General features: G+C 49.6%; 1 protein-coding gene across 3 annotated transcripts in view; it reads right to left on the bottom strand.

Annotated features, from left to right (window-relative positions):
- DENND4B (DENN domain containing 4B) overlaps positions 1 to 18,913 on the bottom strand; it is a 56,321-nt gene that overhangs the window by 12,080 nt on the left and 25,328 nt on the right. For 2 of the 3 annotated variants that reach the window (XM_053368660.1, XM_053368661.1), the window contains exons 9-20: positions 17,946 to 18,090; positions 16,329 to 16,504; positions 14,488 to 14,588; positions 12,393 to 12,608; positions 11,377 to 11,522; positions 9,617 to 9,756; positions 8,628 to 8,751; positions 6,524 to 6,730; positions 5,451 to 5,579; positions 3,903 to 4,056; positions 2,661 to 2,831; positions 851 to 1,281 (exon numbers count right to left, since the gene is read on the bottom strand). In XM_053368660.1, coding sequence (XP_053224635.1) covers positions 851 to 1,281; positions 2,661 to 2,831; positions 3,903 to 4,056; positions 5,451 to 5,579; positions 6,524 to 6,730; positions 8,628 to 8,751; positions 9,617 to 9,756; positions 11,377 to 11,522; positions 12,393 to 12,608; positions 14,488 to 14,588; positions 16,329 to 16,504; positions 17,946 to 18,090 — 2,140 coding nt within the window. The remainder of the gene's footprint in view (positions 1 to 850; positions 1,282 to 2,660; positions 2,832 to 3,902; positions 4,057 to 5,450; positions 5,580 to 6,523; positions 6,731 to 8,627; positions 8,752 to 9,616; positions 9,757 to 11,376; positions 11,523 to 12,392; positions 12,609 to 14,487; positions 14,589 to 16,328; positions 16,505 to 17,945; positions 18,091 to 18,913) is intronic. The other variant, XM_053368662.1, reaches the window with a different exon arrangement.

Below are 18,913 nucleotides of genomic sequence, written 5' to 3'. Positions count from 1 at the left end.
CCACTGTGATCCAGGTGACGGTCACCTCCAGACTGGATTACTGTAACTCGCTCTATGTGGGGCTGCCCTTGAGTCTGACCCAGAAACTCCAGCAGGTGCAGAATGCCGCGGCGAGACTCCTCGCTGCGAGATCACATTCACCCAGTGCTATACCAGCTACACTGGCTCCTGGTGGAGTACAGGATCAGGTTTAAGGTGCTGGTTTTAACCTTTAAAGCTCTATACAGCCTAGGACCCTTGTACCTACGGGACCGTCTCTCTTACCGCCTCTCCTGGTATGTTCCACGGAGGACCTTATGGTCTTCAAACAAAAACATCTTGGAGGTCCTGGGAGGTTAGGCTGGCCTCAACCAGAGCCAGGGCTTTTTCGGCTGCGGCTCCGATTTGGTGGAACGCTCTGTCACAAGAGACTAGGGCCCTGCGGGACTTGACATCTTTCCGCAGGGCCTGCAAGACAGAGCTGTTCCACCAGGCCTTTGGCCAAGGCGCAGCCTGACCCCCTTCTTTGGCAATCCTCACAGAACTCTAGCCCAGTGGTTGCCATTAATCTGATTTGAACTGATTTTTTAATGAAATGATTTTAGAATGTTGTAGCATTTTACTGTTGTTAGCCGCTCTGAGCCCGGCTTCGGCCGGGGAGGGCGAGATATAAATAAAATTTATTATTATTATTATTATTATTATTATTATTATTATTATTATTATTACTACTTTGGCGAGACGCAGCCCTTGAACACACATAAATGAGGAGTTGCCTAAACAGGCCAGAAGCCTTTATTCCAAAACCTGCTTTGTTCCAGAACCACCTCTGGCACGGTTACCGCGCAGCCTGCTGCTCAGGCCTCCCTACCTCGGAGGCAGTGGAGCCCGGGCGCTCGCGAGGAAGCAACAAGCGGCTTTCCAGCGGGCTGCGGCGAGGTGGGAGCTCCCGCTGCTCGGACCCGCGGCGTGCGTGCGAATGCTCTGCGGTGGCGCCGTGTCTCAGCGACGGCCGCTTGATGGGCGAGAGCAGCTGCTGGAGTTTGGCGGCCAGGCTTCTGCGTGGTGTGCCGCTCCCTATGCCGCGGTTTTCCGACCCTGTGGCAGAGCCTTCCAACCGCCCCGGGCCCGGCTGAGTGTCCACGCTGCTCAGGGTCAACCTGTCGCTCTCGTCCGTCAAGAAGCTGCTGACGTCCGACAGGCTCCCGTCCTCGGAGCTCCCGGCCCGGCCTTGCAGCCAGTGGGGCAGGGCGGGGAGCGTGCTGCTGCTGCCGTGGTCTGTGGCGCCCAGGCCCTTGGTCGCTGCAAAGCGGGAGAGGACAGGGAAGGACTGATATGGGTTACAGCAGTATGTTTCCGAGCACAATTCAAAGTGTTGGTGCTGACCTTTAAAGCCCTAAACGGCCTCAGTCCAGTATACCTGAAGGAGCGTCTCCACCCCCATCGTTCTGCCCCGACACTGAGGTCCAGTGCTGAGGGCCTTCTGGCGGTTCCCTCCCTGCGAGAAGTGAAGTTACAGGAAACCAGGCAGAGGGCCTTCTCGGTAGTGGCACCTGCCCTGTGGAATGCCTTCCCACCAGATGTCAAAGAGATAAACAACTATATGACTTAGAAGACATCTGAAGGCAGCCCTGTTCAGGGAAGTTTTTAATGTGTGACATTTTAATGTATTTTTAATCTTTGTTGGAAGCCGCCCAGAGTGGCTGGCGAAACCCAGCCAGATGGGTGGGGTATAAATAATAAATTATTATTATTATTATTATTAGGCCAGGGCGTGGGGTCAAATGCAGCCCTCCAAGCCATGCCATCCAGCTCTCAGGGCACATCAAGCACTGTCCCTGCTTTGCACCCTCCTTGATGGTTTTTGCCTAGCTGGAACCTGTCCGTGGACTCTGCTTGTGCCTCTTGGCAGGTGGGGTGTGCAAATGTGTGTAAGGAAGTGTCCTACTGTAAGAAATAAAATTCATGCTCCTTGCCCCTCCCACTTTGGGCTCTGGCCCCGTCCACCACAGCACATGGCCCTTGGAATGTTCATTGCCCCTCCTACTTTTGCCTCTGGCCCCACCCACCACCAGCACACAGCCCTTGGAATGTTCATTGCCCCTCCCACTTGGGGCTCTAGCCCCGCCCACCACTGGCACATGGCCACAGGAATCCTGCGAGAGAATTCGGCAGATACAGCGGGGCAGAAAGGTATTGCTGAAGTGTTGGCCTAGTTTAGAGAAAAAGCGAGTAAGAGGAACACTAGAGCTCAGGGACATCCAGCGTTAAACTGTGGAACTCCCTGCCACAGGAGGCAGTGACGGCCACCAAGGTGGATGGCTTTAAAAGGGGACTGGGCAAATTCACGGAGGGGAAGGCTATCAAGGCCAATAGCCACGACGGCTGTCTTCTGACTCGACAGTCGGAGGCAGTGATGCTTTTGAATACCAGCTGCAGGAAGCCACAAGAGAGAACGATGCTCTTGTGCTCAGGTCTGACTGATCCAAGGGCTCTTATTAGGTTCTCCCTCCTCCCCCTGTTGGATATATTGATCCTGTTGCAACTATTTTCGAGATCCTTAATGCATTTCGCCCATCTCCCATTTTAAAAAAGAAAGGAAGGAAGAAAAGAAATAGGAGATGTCCGGTGCCTTCAGTTGCCCCTCTCCAAGGACCCCTCCGCCAGCCTCCAAAACTCACCACGAGCCACTCCAGCTTCTGGCTCCTGCTGAGGGAAACTGAGGCTGCCGCTCTTCACCAGCGACGTGGACGGAAGGTTCTCAGTCACGTTGCCCCCAGACCAAGTCGTCTGCCGCTGCAGATTGGACCGGGACCGGGAGCGGGAGCCTGGCATCTTGATGCCTCTGCCTTCTGCCAACGGAAGCAGGGAGAAAAATACCGTCTCCAGCAGCCAGCTCGGACCAAACCTTTTAAGTCCTTTGCATTATGATTAACCTGCTAGCATATCCATCCCAATGACCTCTAGATGACACTTTTCTGGACCTGCTTACGTCCCCCCACCCAGACCCCACCTCAAAGCAGTTTGGGGAAATCAAATCACACTTTCAAAGGCACCTTTCAACCATCAACACTCTCCCTCCTCAATGTTTTTCTCTCTCCCTGAACTGCCTCCGCCAGGGGCTGTTCTCCCAGGCAACACCTGAGGTAGCAAGGCCCCTTCCATTGGCTTGCCAAGCTTGCCCCATCTTCCATGTGACAGCCCTTTAGCTATACGAAGATGGCTATCTTGTGTGATGGCCTGGGAATCGGATTCAGAGGCTGAACCTGAGGAATCCCAGCCTGCACAGGAGTCCCCGCCTCCAGGACCGGCTGAGCCGGGGCTGGGGCTTGAACCTAAAGGGCCCTCACCTGTGCCGGATCCTCAGGAGCAGACACCAGCTGAATCTGCTCTGGCTCTGGAGATGATTGAGGACCCATTGCCTGCAGATGCTCCACTCTCAGCCCCGTCAGGGGAAGGTGAGGTTGCCTCTGGGTCCAGTGACCCTCCAGCCTCTCCTGAGCTGCAGAGGCTCAGGGCAGAGAGGCGGAGGGAACTAAGTTCCCGCAGGAGGAATGCTCGCCTCCAGGCCAGGAGAGGCGAGTCATCTGAGGATCGGGGCCGCCCTATGCTTCAGAGGAGATAAAAGCCAGCCAGCCCCAGTCCCAGGTTGTGGGAGCAACATTGTTGGTAACCTGTTCCTGCCGGCACCCTGTCCTGCTTTCTGCCAGAGTTCCTGACCTCACCCGACTCCTTGCCTTGGACCCCGTTTCAGCCTTGACGGACAGCCCCCATACCACACCCTCGACCTCGGACTGGACTGGGACCACGCTGCACGGTAACCCTCAGGACCAGAACATCATGTCTCCTCTCAACTCTCCTCTTTCCCAGGCTAAACATACCCAGCTCCTTCAACCGTTCCTCATAAGGCAAGGTTTCCATACCTGACTGGCCGCTGACGCTCTGCGATTCTGCCTCGCGCTGCCGCTGCCGCAGGGGCTGGCGGAACTGGGCGGCCCCCAGGACGACGTTGCGCAGCTTGGCCCAGCGGAGGCGGCCTCCCTGGGTACCAGACGGCCATTTGCATTCCAAAATGGCCTATGGATGAGCAGGAGGAGGAGGTGAGAGGATAACAAAGCAAGTGGCAGGTGGAAGGGAGCTCTTGTGATCTCAAGACCATATAACACCGGTCCTGAAAGACCTACATTGGCTCCCAGTACGTTTCCGAGCACAATTCAAAGTGTTGGTGTTGACCTTTAAAGCTCTAAACTGCCTTGGCCCAGTATACCTGAAGGAGTGTCTCCATCCCCATTGTTCTGCCCGGACACTCAGGTCCAGCGCCGAGGGCCTTCTGGCAGTTCCCTCACTGCGAGAAGCAAAGCTACAGGGAACAAGGCAGAGGGCCTTCTTGGTAGTGGCGCCCCCCTTGTGGAACGCCCTCCCACCAGATGTCAAAGAGATAAACTACTACCTGAAATTTAGAAGACATCTGAAGGCTTCAGGGAAGTTTTTAATGTGTGACATTTTAATGTATTTTGCTGTGGGTCAAACCACAGAGCCTAGAACTTGCCGATCAGAAGGTTGGCGGTTCGAATCCCCGCAACGGGGTGAGCTCCCATTGCTCGGTCCCTGCTCCTGGCAACCTAGCCGTTCGAAAGCACTTCAAAGTACAAGTAGATAAATAGGTACTGCTCCAGTGGGAAGGTAAATGGCGTTTCCGTGTGCTGATCTGGTTCGCCAGAAGCGGCTTAGTCATGCTGGCCACATGACCCGGAAGCTGTACGCCGGCTCTCTCGGCCAATAAAGCGAGATGAGCGTCGCAAGCCCAGAGTCGGCCACGACTGGACCTAATGGTCAGGGGTCCCTTTACCTTAATCTTTGTTGGAAGCCGCCCAGAGTGGCTGGGGAAGCCCAGCCAGATGGGAAGCGTACAAATAATAAATTACTATTACTATTACTACTGGTAGATCTCAGGGCAATTTGCCGAAGATCAGCAAAGGATTTTGATCCCCAGTTATAAAGCTTTCGTCCCCTGCCTAAATTGGGTGAGAAATAATGCTTAGGGGCGGAACTAGGCATGGTTTTTCTTTTGCAGTTTCCTGGCCTGAATATGTGGCTCTTTCAATTTTCCTCAGAGTCCCCTGGGCAAGTTCCCTACAGCACCTTCCATTCCCGAAGCACACAGGAGCACAGGCCTGCAGGTACCAGTTCCAAGCCCTCTCAGCCTTGCGCTGAGACAACATCTCCCATAGCTCAGCCAGCTGGGCTTGCTCGGAGCTCTCCAGGGTCCTGATCTGTCTTTTCAGGCCTGACTCTGGGCCAGAAAACCTCTCATAATCACTGCCACTTCTCTCTGCAGGTCCGTCGAGCCCCAGGGGGAACAGCAGATGCCGGACAAACATCCTTATACCCTGTGACCTGTTGAAGCAGAATGCCCTCTGGCAAAGCCAAGGCAGAACGAGGGAAAGTGGAGAGGTCTGCAAGCGAGGTACCTTGTTGTAGTAGCCATAGGTGATGGTGTTGGGCACAATGCCAGCCCGCTTCATCTCCAGCAGAACTCGGACGGAGAGGACAGGCTCGCCGTATTGACCACACAGCTGCATCAGGATTCGGTAGCAAACCTGAGAAGCGGGAGGGCAAAGAGAGGGCATGAACGGTTATGGGTCGCTTATCCCCTTCCCTGCCTTACCCCTTGCCAAGGGATAATCCCACATGACAGACCTACAATTCAGTATATCTGAAGGAGCGTCTCCACCCCCATCGTTCTACCCGGACATTGAGGTCCAGCGCCGAGGGCCTTCTGGCAGTTCCCTCACTGCGAGAAGCCAAGTTACAGGGAAGCAGGCAGAGGGCCTTCTCGGTAGTGGCACCCGCCCTGTGGAACGCCCTCCCATCAGATGTCAAAGAGAACAACAACTACCAGACTTTTAGAAGACATCTGAAGGCAGCCCTGTATTTACGGGACCGCCTCTCCTGGTCTGCCCCACAGAGGACCTTAAGGTCCATGAATAATCATAGTTTAGAGGTGGAAGTCAGACTATCCTCCACCAGGGCCAGGGCTTTTTCAGTGATGGCCCCGACGTGGTGGAATGCTCTGTCCCATGAGACTAGGGCCCTTCAGGATTTAACCTCCTTCCACAGGGCCTTTAAGACAGAGCTATTCTGCCTGGCTTTCAATTTGAACTTAGCCTGATCTTTTATTCCCCTTCCTTCCCTCCCCCTCCCCTTTTTATGAAGATTACCTGCTCTGGGATCCCACAGCTAATTCTCCCCTGGTCTCCTCGCTGGCCCAAATAGGACTAATTTAGCCAGCTAGCCCTGGTGATCATCTAATGTTTATGGGATGGATTTCCCCCCTATATTCTGAATTTATTGTTATTCACGTTTTATACTGTATTTTATGCTGTTTTTTTGTTGTTGGTTCAATTAAGTATTTTAAATCTGTTGTTAGCCGCCCTGAGCCCGGTTTTCTGAACCGGGAAGGGCGGGGTATAAATAAAAAAATATTATTATTATTATTTATTATAAGCAGCAGGTTCAGACGGCATCAGGCTCCAGCAACTACCTCATCGGGAAGCACCACCTTCCTTGTCTCCATCTGCTTGAGCACCTCGTAGGCTGTCTGCAGGGCCCGGACCTTAGAGGTTGCAGCCCGCACATAGGTGGGCAGCGTGATGAACCACAGGCCGTAGCAGTGCCCAAGCAGGCACTTAGCCCACATATCAGGCATCGCAGAGTACTTCTGAGCCACCCGCTGGGCTACCTTCATTTCCTGTAAGGGATGGGGAATGAATGAATGAATCTTTATTTGCGTCAGCCATCGGCCATAGCAATAAAACAACAATACGATATACAAAGAGTAGAAATAAAAAGTCAATTATATAAAATACATTTTTAGGGTTTTGAATCAATAGTCAGATAGTGGATCTTATTCTCATTGCCTCAGCTAAAAAAACCCTGCAACCTTTGCTGTCACCTTCTCATCTTGATGATCTGCCAAGAGAAAGGGCACTGTGGCAGAGGGTGGCTGACCCGGAATGGACAATAAAAGAGGGGTGATAATCTCATTCCTCAAGTCTTTATAAAGCGTGCAAGCCAGGAGGGCATGCGCCACCGATTCGGTACTGCCATCTCCACAGGGACATAAGCGTTTTTTTGTGTGGAATCTCTTGGAATCGTCCCTCGAGTGGGGAAGATTTGTGGGGTTTGGGGGAGAAGGTCACAAGTGAACTCGAACAATTTATTTCTCAACTGCACTGTAGCCCAAGGTCAACAGGGATTAAGGTAAAGGTAAAGGGACCCCTGACCATTAGGTCCAGTCCTGACCGACTCTGGGGTCGTGGCGCTCATCTCGCTCTATAGGCCGAGGGATCCGGCGTACAGCTTCCTGGTCATGTGGCCAGAATGACTAAGCCGCTTCTGGCAAACCAGAGCAGTGCACGGAAACGCCGTTTACCTTCTCACCAGAGTGGTACCTATTTATCTACTTGCACTTTGACGTGCTTTCGAACTGCTAGGTTGGCAGGAGCAGGGACCGAGCAACGAGAGCTCACCCCGTTGCGGGGATTCGAACCGCCAACCTTCTGATCGGCAAGTCCTAGGCTCTGTGGTTTAACCCACAGCGCCACCCGCGTCCCCAACAGGGATTAGCCAGGGTTATTTCTACCCAGAGCAGACCTGCTGAAGTTAATCAAGCAGGGTTAGGCCACATCTGAACCCTACTACTAAAGCCCTGTGGTATCTTTTCAAAACATCATGGCTTCCTCCGCAGGACTCTTGGGAACTGTGGTCAGTTAAGGGTGCTGCGAGTTAGGAGACCACTATTCCCTTTACAGAGCTATAACTCCTAGAGTTCCCTGGGAAGAGGGATTAAATGTCAAAACAGCTCTGGGAATGAGGTCTCCTAACAGCTCTCAGCACCCTCAACAAATGACAGTTTCCAGAATCCCTTGTGGGGGAAAGCCATGTCTATTTAAAATGATATTTCACACACAGCGCTTTAAATGTGCAATGTGAAAGTGCCCTTAAGGTCCAGCTCCGAGACCCTTCTGGCGGTTCCCTCCCTGCGAGAAGTGAGGTTACAGGGAACCAGGCAGAGGGCCTTCTTGGTAGTGGCGCCCATTCTGAGGAACACCCTCCCATCAGATGTCAAGGAAATAAACACCTATCTGACTTTTAGAAAGACATCTGAAGGCAACCCTGTATCGGGAATTTTTTTATGTCTCATGTTTTACAATTTTTTATGTTCCATTGTTGGTTATTTAGCAGATTAATTGCGCTGCAGAAAGCGTGCTGGGGAGACCACACATTCAGGAAACAATGAAGAAATGCAAAAATAACTTTTGCTTGGCTTTAATTACAAAAACAAAAACTCCTCTGACATTAAATTACATTAAATCTATAAGTATGACCCATTCACCAGGGTACTGAGAGAGGTACACGCAGCTCTTTATATACTATACCCAATTGCTGACACAGCTTAATTAACACAACTTAACAGCACCTGCTGTATAACTAGGTCATGATATTTGCTCAGGCCTTTAAAGAGATACACATCTTGTGGAACAATAATGAACCTTAATATTTAAAGAAACCATTCAACAGCTATAAGGCACAGAGTGGCTGGGGACACCTGTAGCCACTGCTGCAAACCCAGGCGCAAACCCTACCTGTTTGGTCCTGCGTGGAGCTGGGCTGCTGGGAGCGCTGGTCCGGGCTTGGCAGAGTGAGGGCATGAGCTGGTCCTGGGGCCGCTCAAAGAGCTTGGCCTGCAGCCTGGGGAAGCCGTCGTACCTGGAGTGAAGAGAGAGAAGGAGGCGGTCGGCTGAGTTGTGGCCTTCCCCCTTAAAATAAAGCCAGTTTCTAGACCTCCTGCTTCTGAGTAGTTCTAAACAGGCACATAGGAACGGTCATATACAGAATCAGACCGCTGTCCCCCTAGCTCAGAACTGACCACACTGACGGTCAGCAGCTCTCACTCTTTCATGCAAATTTGCAAAGCAGATGCTCTAGCACTGAGCGGCAGCCTCTTCCTGCAAAAGGAAAGTAAGATTCTAGTCCTCACTGTTCTGAATAAATAGGAAAATGGGTCACTTGAGTTGGACGGTTGGTGCATCTAGCTCAATATTGCTGACACGGACTGGTAGTAGTGCTGGTTTCTGCTGGTCACCTCAAGGTGTGACCGGGATGATTGCAGGCCCACTAATTAATTTCAAAGGGTCTTATCTGAGTACGATCAACATTCTGATGCAACCAAAAAAAAAACCCCAAAATGAAATCTCAAGCTATGCTCTCTCTCAACGTTTGAACAAAATTATCTAAACTGTTTACGTTTCTCCCACACCCCAATTTATACACACAAAATCCATGTGTGTTAAGGTAAGTGACACAGAAGTCTTCTTCAAACACTTGGAGGGTTGTCACGTCGAAGGTGGAGCAAGCTAGATTTCCGCTGCTCCAGGAGGCAGGACCTGAACCAAGGCGTTCAAGTTGCAAGAAAAGAAGTTCCCACTAAAGGTTAGGAGGAACGTCCTGAGAGTAAGAGCTGTTCGGCCAGGGACTCTTTAGCTGTGATTTCTGCATCACAGAGGGTTGGGCTGGATGACTCCTGAGGGGCCCCTTCCCAACTCTGCCATGCTGTGATTCCAGCAGAACTCACTGGTAGCGTGGTGGCAGCTCAGTGCCATTGGGTCCGGCGGGCTCCTCCGGGGGCATGATGAAGACGGTGTGTTCGCTGCCATGAGTGTCGTCTAGTTCAATCAGGGGAGATTCCTCCATCTTCTCCAGCTCCACCTGCACCTGAGCAGGAACAGCGATGGCAGGAGAAAGAGAGATCTTGTGAAGTGCATTAACGTGGCATCATGGCCTCACATCAGGGGATCTAGGAAGCGGTCACTTTCTAAAGTCCTTTTTTAAATTTAATGACCATTTGAAGGCGCTCTTGTCGACTGAAAAAGCCTTACAGTGGCACCTTGGTTCTCAAACTTAATCCGTTCCAGATGTCTGTTCCAAAACCAAAGCGTTCCAAAACCAAGGCATGCTTTCCCAAAGAAAGTACAGTAGTACCTCTGGTTATGTACTTAATTCGTTCTGGAGGTCCGTTCTTAACCTGAAACTGTTCTTTTTTTATTATTATTATAAGATGTTTATTAAAGTTTTCAATATTAATACAATAAGGAAAAAAATAAAAAATAAAAAATAAAAAATAACAAAAATACAAAAAATAAGAATAATTAAAAACACAGAAAATTTCCATTACTTATTTTCCCTTAACTTGTTTCCCAGACCTCCTCGTACCTCCCTTTTTTGTATTCCAATTCAAATTGTTAATTCAGCAAATCCTTATCGATAAATTTTAACCTGCTTCTAAACCTTTTTTTCCATATTCTCTTAAAGCATTACAGCCAGAAACCACTTAATTTCTATCCGACATCATTCTAACATTCATTAATTTTACAGTGTTTCTGTAGATAGTCCTTAAATTTCTTCCAATCTTCTTCCGCTGACTCCTCTCCCTGGTCTCGGATTCTGCCGGTCATTTCTGCCAGTCCCATATAATCTATCATTTTCATCTGCCATTCTTCCAGAGTGGGTAGATCCTGTGTCTTCCAGTACTTTGCGATGAGTATTCTTGCTGCTGTTGTAGCATATTAACCTGAAACTGTTCTTAACCTGAAGCACCACTTTAGCTAATGGGGCCTCCCGCTGCCGCTGCCCGATTTCTGTTCTCATCCTGAAGCAAAGTTCTTAACCCGAGGTACTATATCTGGGTTAGCGGAGTCTGTAACCTGAAGCATCTGTAACCTGAAGCGTATGTAACCCGAGGTACCATTGTAAAGCAAAATGGATTAATCCATTCCAGACTTTTAAAAACAGCAATTTAACATGAATTTTACTATCTAACGAGACCATTGAGCCATAAAATAAAAGCAATAAACAATGTACTGCAGTCACACAATCAGTAGCTGAACTGGGTTCCAGACAGTCACAAAAACAAAACAAAAAGATCCGCAAAAACAAAAACGCAAAATAAATAGCAAAACCAGACAGACCTCAGTGTAACACTCAGAACGGAAGCATGGCACTCAAATCGGAAGCGTAACACTCAAAACGGAGCACATTCGGCTTCTCAAAAAAGTTCGCAAACCGGAACACTTACTTCTGGGTTTGCAGTGTTTGGGTTCCAAGTTGTTTGAGTACCAAGGCTTTTGAGAACCAAGGTACCACTGTATTGGGACTGGATTAAGTTCTGCGGGAACAGCCACCCACCCTCGACTGAAGTATCCCCCCATTGCTTTAAGTAGCACACTCGACAGATGAAATTCACCAAATCTCATTTTGACTGTTCAATAGTCTGATCTGTACAGCACCCATTTCCTGGGCCCCAGCTGAACCCACATTTAGCTCCCTTCCTGTCACCTTCTCCACGCAGGAGTCGAAGAACTCTAGGGATGTGTGGCGGTCGTTGACGAAGGAGCACTCCTCAATGAACTGCGTGAAAAGCTGGGTGCGGAGGAGCTGACCGTAAAACTTGTGATACGCCCGGTCACGTGACTTCAGGAAGCCTGGATTGAGGAGAGGGGGGGAATGGGAGGCAGTGGTGGTGTAGTGGTTAGAGCACTGGGCCAGGTAAGACTCAGGTTCAAATCTGCACTCAAGATATTGCTGCTGTTGTTGCTGTTGTTATCTACTCATCTCATGAAATTTATGGACTGTATGATTGCAGAAAACAAGCAAAAAATCTCAAAGAGGTTTTGCAAAAAATAAAACGATGAAACAGCTATTTTAAAAATTGGAAAAAATAATTCAGATCCACACCAAAGCTAAAAACCAGGCTAACACCTGCGTCGTAAAACACATTTCATAAAGTTTGTATACCGCTTATTAAAAAAAAGCAAAAAGCCTCAAACATTTTGTTGTTGTTATGTACGCATCTCGTAAAATTTATCTACTGTATGATTGCAGAAAACAAGCAGAAAACCTCAAAGGGGTTTTGCAAAAATAAAGCGACGAAATTATCAGAAAAACAACCCTTTAAAGAATTCAAAAGGAAAGATCAACGACAAAGCTGAAAATCAAACTAAAACACATGTCTACATTTTATATGTCTCGATGGCCTATTTCACCTTGGGAGGCAGAATATAGTCCCTGCGACCAGAAGCTGCTGATATCCTCCATGAATATGCCCTCCCTCACTGGAACATAAGAAGATAGCTCAGTCGGAAGATCATGAGCCTCTTAATCTCAAGGTCGTGGGTTTGAACCCCACGTGGGGCAAAAGATTGCAGGGAGCTGGGCCAGACATTTCTACGGTTCTAAGAGCCTGGCTGGTGGATCAGGCCCGTGGCCCCTCTAGCCGAGCATCCTCTCCTCCAGGGGAAGCCCTCAAGCAGGACCCGGGAGCCGCAACAGCTCCCTCCCTTTTCTTGCCGTACCCTGGAGGTTGAAGAGGCTACTGGAGTCGCGGGTCTTCTCAGAGGGTGCCTGGGTGATGGGCAGGAGGTAGCAGCGGTAGCCCTTCAGGAGGCAGGCCATGAAGCGCAGGAAAGCCCCCTGGATATCCAGTTCCAGCTGTTTCCGCCGGCCGTAGATGACGTCGTAGTCGGTCAGCAGGAATTCCAGGGTCGCTTCCTCGACGGGCCGGTTGTACACTGCAGAGGAGAGGGCGACAAGGGCGTTCAGGAGAGGTATTCATCCCCCCCCCAAAAAAATTTATTGGTTTTCACAATATTATAAACAAACAAACAAACAAAGACACAAGACAAACAAACAAAACAATCATAAATCATAGCCTTATTAAAAATTACAGTTGTTAACTTTGTTAAGTGACTTTCTCTCATCCCCTGGGTTGAATTTCATTTCATGTCCTTTTAACGGTTTTCCAAATCCCAATTTTTAAGAAATTTAACTTAAACATTAACATCCTTAAATCTTCACCTTATAGAATTAAACATATTAATTCATCACTTAACATAGATAAAATCCTAAGCCCATTAAGTATCTGCAAGCTATTTCCAGTTAGTTTAACTTAACAAATTTAACTAAATAATTATTAAATTAAGGAGAGGTATTCAAGCTCTCTTCCCCTAGTGCAGCGGTTCTCAACCTGTGGGTCCCCAGATGTGGTTGGACTACAACTCCCATCATCCCTGAGCTCTGGCCTTGCTAGTTGGGATGTTGGGAGTTGTAGTCCAGCCACATCTGGGGAACCACAGGTTGAGAAAGTCTGCCCTCATGGTTTCTAAGTGGAGGCTGGGTGGCCAACCTGTCAGGGCTCCTGTCAGCAGGATTACCCCACAGAATCATAGAATTGTAGAGCTGGAAGGAGAACCACAAGGTTCATCTAGTCCAATACGGGTAGTTTTTTTTTGCCCAACGTGGGGCTCGGACCCATCTTCGTATGGGTATCATTCCCAAATTTTATGAGTCAGAAATGGTTGCAATAAAAGTTTGTAAGCCAGGCATGTTCAAAGTCCGGCCTGAGGGCCTAATCCTGAGCGCCTGCTGATGGAATCCAGCCCTTGTGGCAGTTTATTTCCTGTTGTAAAATCCCCCAAAATGTTGGTCCTGGGGCCGCCTCTCTATCATGCACCCAGGCAAGCAAAGAGACAAGATCAGAGCTCAGGGGCACATCCACAGCCAGGACAAAACACTCAAAGAGGGTGCGAAGCAGGGTTGGTGATGATGATAATAATAATAATAATAAATTTTATTTATACCCCACCCTCCCCAGCCAAGACTGGGCTCAGGGCGGCTAACACCAGATATAAAAACAATTGATTAAAATAAAAACTGAAAAACAAGATTAAAATACAACATTAAGATGCAGCCTCATTTCAGCAGAAACTCAAAGCAAAAACTTTTGGGGGGATGAAAACGTCAAATCTTCACCAAGGCCAACTATCCAGACTGTTCCTACGTGGGCCAGAAAAAGCCAGGGAAGTCCCCAAATAGGAGTTCCATCACAGAAGGAGAAAGGAAAAGGGAAAGAGGGGGAGGGGATCAAGTTGATTCCAAGCCAAAGGCCAGGCGGAACAACTGATGAGGGGGTGTGGTCTGGGGAGAGGGGCGTGGCAGCGAGGAGTTCTGAGGGGTGTGGCCTGGAGAGAGGGGCGTGGCAGCGAGGAGTTCTGAGGGGTGTGGCCTGGAGAGAGGGGCGTGGCAGCGAGGAGTTCTGAGGGGTGTGGCCTGAGGAAAGTACCAAGGGTCAGATAGAGAGGCCTAAACCACGGTTTATTGGTTTATAAACCTTGGCTCACATTAACAACAGGGAACCGCAGACCTAGGGGAGGGCCTTCCGGGCCTCTCTATTTTTCTCTCGGGACTTCCCCTGGCCAGATTCCCACACAGACCCTGTTGCACCCCTTCCCTGAGTGCTTCTACCGGGGTGGAATATGTCCATGACATGAACCATGGTTATGCCTCTTGCTTGTTTGGAGGAAAAAGAGGAGCGTTAGCCATGGTTTTGTGTCACATCATTTGCATCCCCTCTGATCCTAATTCCCTTCACTGCATGCACTGACTACTCACTTTCATCCAGTTGATGGTACAGGGAGTTCAAGCAAGCCAAGAGCACCTTGCACGGTTTCCGAGGCAGCGACCGTGTTGACAGCAGCTTCCTTTCCTCGCACCTGCGCATGGAGGAAAGCTGCCTTTACGGTTAGTGCCTCCTGCTGGCCCGCCCTGCAGCCACGGCGTTCCCCCACCCCTCCCTGCCTGCTCCCCACCTGCAGAGAGGACCCCCTCCCAGAGTTGCTCTTTTGAAAACAGATTCCCCAGCTGCACTGATTCCCCATCAGGGAAAGCTTGCACGAAGACAAACAGCAAGCGGGGAGTGAGATCCAGTGTGGCCAGACTTCTGGAAGAGGAGCTGGGAGAGAGCAGGGTTCGAATCCCCTCTGAGCCATGAAACTTGCTGGGCGTGACCTCAGGCCAGCCGCTCACTCTCGGCCTACCCTACGTCACAGAGGGGGGGAAATAAGGGGGCCGTATTCCCTACCTTGAGCTCCTTGGAGGAACAATGGGATACTAATGGAGAGACCCACAGATTTATCTATAGAGGAATGGCCGCTGAAGAACCTTGAATTAACAAAAAACAACTATTTTAACCCATAAAGTATGATTTATACCCCAGCCAGATGGGCGGGGTATAAATAATAAATAATTTTTATAAAATTATTATTATTATTATTATTATTATTATTATTATTATTATTATTTATTTATTTGTAGCATTTATATCCCACCTCATTTTCTTCTCCACAGAGCTCAAGATGGCCTCACGGTTCTCTTCATTTAATCCCACAACAACCTTGTGAGGTAGCTTAGGCTGAGAGGCAGGGACTTGTCCCAGGGAGTGAGCCTCGTGACCAAGTGGGGATTCAAACCCTGGTCTCCTAGCACCTGGCCCGACACTCTAACCACTGCTCCACACGAAGTGGGGGGGGGCACCCTTTGCTAATTACTGTAATACGAACGAGGGAGATCTTAAACCCTGAAAGTCATTTATATTGATGCAGATACGATTTGTGCCGATCTCTTAAAATTTAATAAAACGAACAAGTTTAAAAAGAGAGAGAAGGGGGCATAGCTGCCAAGCGTCCCTTATTTGGCAGGACAGTCCCTTATTCCAGCGCCATGTCCCACTGCTGTCCCTTATTGATGATGTCTCTTAAATAAGCTACTGAAGGCACGGGTGTCAAACACAAGGCCCGCGGGCTGAATCCGGCCCGCCAGACCTCGTCATGTGGCCCGTGTAGCCACCGGCGGCCACCAGCCTTCACCTTTTATTCTCGCTTTTTTTTTTTTTGACACAAGAAAGCCGCCTCTTCAGCGCATGTGTGGCAGCCTACAAGCTAGAGAACGTCTGCCCTCTAGCGGCGCCGGCCGTTCTACACAGGAAACCTCCACTTTACATGCATTCAGGAAACCTCCACTTGTTTTTATTTATGATAATAAAGAGTGGACACATAGTCCTACAGATACAACCGGCCCTTTGAGGGTGACCAAACTGCTGATGCGGCCCTCAATGAATTTGAGTTTGACACCCCTGTACTGAAGGTAATGGGGCCCTTTCTATGTCCAGCTTGCTTTGTCAACAACAAATTGTTGCTGTTTTTTTGTGTCGAAGATATGCTATATGGTAATTTATGGACCTAATAGGTATCTAAAGCCATTTGCACGCAACAAAATATGTATTTTATAAAAGTAATTGTTGATCCCTCATTTTGGCTGCTGATCCCTTATTTTCGAGGCTGCTGGTCCCTTATTTTCAAATCTGTAAGTTGACAGCTATGGAAGGGGGCGGCGGGGAGTCCTTGCAAGGGGGATGGGGAGCAGGTCGCGCCCCCATATCTGCTTGCGGCACTCACTGGAAGATGGTATTGGTGTCCAGATCGACGCAGATGACATCGTGCGGCGGGTCGTAGAGGTCGAAGTAGCTGGAGTGGACCCCGACGATGAAGGGCACCGGGGCGCACAGCACGTCGGCCAGGGTGAGCGGGCAGAGGGGGATGTAAGGGCACTGCCAGTGCAGCGGGAATATCATCTGGGGGGAGCAAACGCAGAGGTGAGGGCTGGGGGCCTTGGAAGGATCTGGCAGGGGAATAAAAATACGTTGCGAGGCCTAGATGGAGGAAACCGGGGGCCCATATGCACTGCACATTTAAAGCAGTGCTATCCCACTTCAAGCTTCTCTCCCCCCCCTACGGGTGATGAGAATTCCTGCTCACAGAGTTACAACTCCCAGAGTTTCCTGGGAAGAAGTGTTGTTAAACCCAGGCATAGGCAAACTCCAGATGTTTTGGGACTGCAACTCCCATCATCCCTAGCTAACAGGACCAGTTTGCCTATGCCTGGTTAAACCACTCTGGGTATTGAAAAATTTTTATGTGCTGTAAGCGACCCTTCACCTTTTACTTTTAACATTTTTTAAAGTTCTAAATAAATATCATTCCAGAAGGCTTTGATCTTTTTACACACCCACCACATATGATACTTGGTACCGCATGTTTCTCCACATCACCGGCAGATATTGGGGACGCTTCTATACATTTTTGATAGTTTCCAGGGGTCAAATACCAACGATATAACATTTTTAAAAGGTTGTCCCTTAGAGTATAAAAAAGGTAAAGGACCCCTGTGACAGTTAAGTCCAGCCGCGAAAGACTCTGGGGTTGCGGTGCTCATCTCGCTTTCAGGCCGAGGGAGCCGGCGTTTGTCTGCGGACAGTTTTTCCGGGTCATGTGGCCAGCATGACTAAGCCGCTTCTGGCGAACCAGAGCAGCGCACAGAAAGGCCCGCTGGAGCGGTACCTATTTATCTACTTGCACTTTGACGTGCTTTTGAACTGCTAGGTTGGCAGGAGCAGGCACCGAGCAATGGGAGCTCAACCCGCCGCGGGGATTTGAACCTGCCGACCTTCTGATTGGCAAGCCCAAGAGGCTCGCTGCTTTAGCACACTGTAAATTTCCAGTTTACTTTCCATAAGTTTTCCCACCCACCCCTCCCACTAGATGTCAAAGAGAAGAACAACTGCCAGACTTTTAGAAGACATCTGAAGGCAGCCCTGTTTAGGGAAGCTTTTAATGCTTAACAGACCACTGTATTTTAATACTTTGTTGGAAGCCGCCTAGAGTGGCTGGGGAAACCCAGCCAGATGGGCAGGGAATAAATTATAAATTCTATTCTATTCTATTCTATTCTATTCTATTCTATTCTATTCTATTCTATTCTTTCCATTGGCTCATATCTATGTTATGGCCGAAGTCTTGGGCCGGCCCATTTAATCATGGTGGAATTCTTGAGGGGAAGAATATAGTGGTTGAAACCAGCATCATAGAGCTTTAAAGGTATGGGGTGAATGTGGGTTTAGCTGGCTCTGCCTGTCATGGTCTCTGGTTCCACCTCTTACTGGCTTTGCCTACTGCTGCCCCCCTGTCTTCCGCCCCACCTGAACCCCCAAAGGCCACCCAGGAGCCCCGACTCACAGAGACCAAGGCTTCGCCCACGCTGGTCAAGACGTCTGGCCGCAGAGAGTGGATGAGCAGCTTCTGCTCCGTCAGCACCGCCACAAGGAGGGCCACGGCGTTTTCGGGACCCAGTGTCTGCAGCAGTGTGAGGAAGCTGGCGCCACTGTAAGGAAAGAAGGTCTTGGTCGGTGAAAAGGCAACTGACTCCCCAAGCCCTTTAAGAACCCAACGTGCTCAGTTCCACTACCCCAGGAATGCTAGTCTGGTTACATTCTCCCACATTATATACAAATAACAAGGCCGGCCCAAGGCATTTTGACGCCTGAGGCAAAGATCAAGGCAGCTTTTCCACCAGCCCCCAGCAGTGGCGTAGCGTGGGGGGTGCAGGGGGGGCCAGCCGCACCGGACGCAACATCTGGGGGGGGGGTGCGCACTCACACTCGCAGCTCTCTGCCCCCTGCTAAAATCCACGGATTAGGGGCGCAAATTACTTGCCTTGCCCCGGGTGCTGACAATCCATGCTACGCCACTGGCCCCCAGTAATTCCATATGAAAAAATTACTACTGAATTTAATTTAAAACTTTTTGGCACCTACACAAAAGCATTTTTGTTTAGGGAAGCCTATGCAGCCATGTGAAGGCCGATATGGTTTCATCTTTGCTTACTGTTAAGTTTACCTTTAAATGTACACAGTGGAAACAAAAGCAGTTAAAAGCAGTTATTTGAAACATTTTAATAGTTAAAATAGTTTTTAAAAACCCAGATTAAAACACATGTCAGGATACTACATGTCTAGGATAGTAAAGGTAAAGGGACCCCTGACCATTAGGTCCAGTCGCGGACGACTCTGCGGCGCTCATATCGCTTTCTTGGCCGAGGGAGCCGGCATACAGCTTCTGGGTCATGTGGCCAGCATGACTAAGCCGCTTCTGGCAAATCAGAGCAGCGCACGGAAACACTGTTTACCTTCCCACTGGAGCGGTAC

Source organism: Podarcis raffonei, chromosome 16, assembly GCF_027172205.1.
Source record: "Podarcis raffonei isolate rPodRaf1 chromosome 16, rPodRaf1.pri, whole genome shotgun sequence".
Classification (NCBI taxonomy): Eukaryota; Metazoa; Chordata; class Lepidosauria; order Squamata; family Lacertidae; genus Podarcis; species Podarcis raffonei.
The sequence above is the reverse complement of the archived record's forward strand: the minus strand, read 5'-3'. Positions and strand labels throughout refer to the sequence as shown.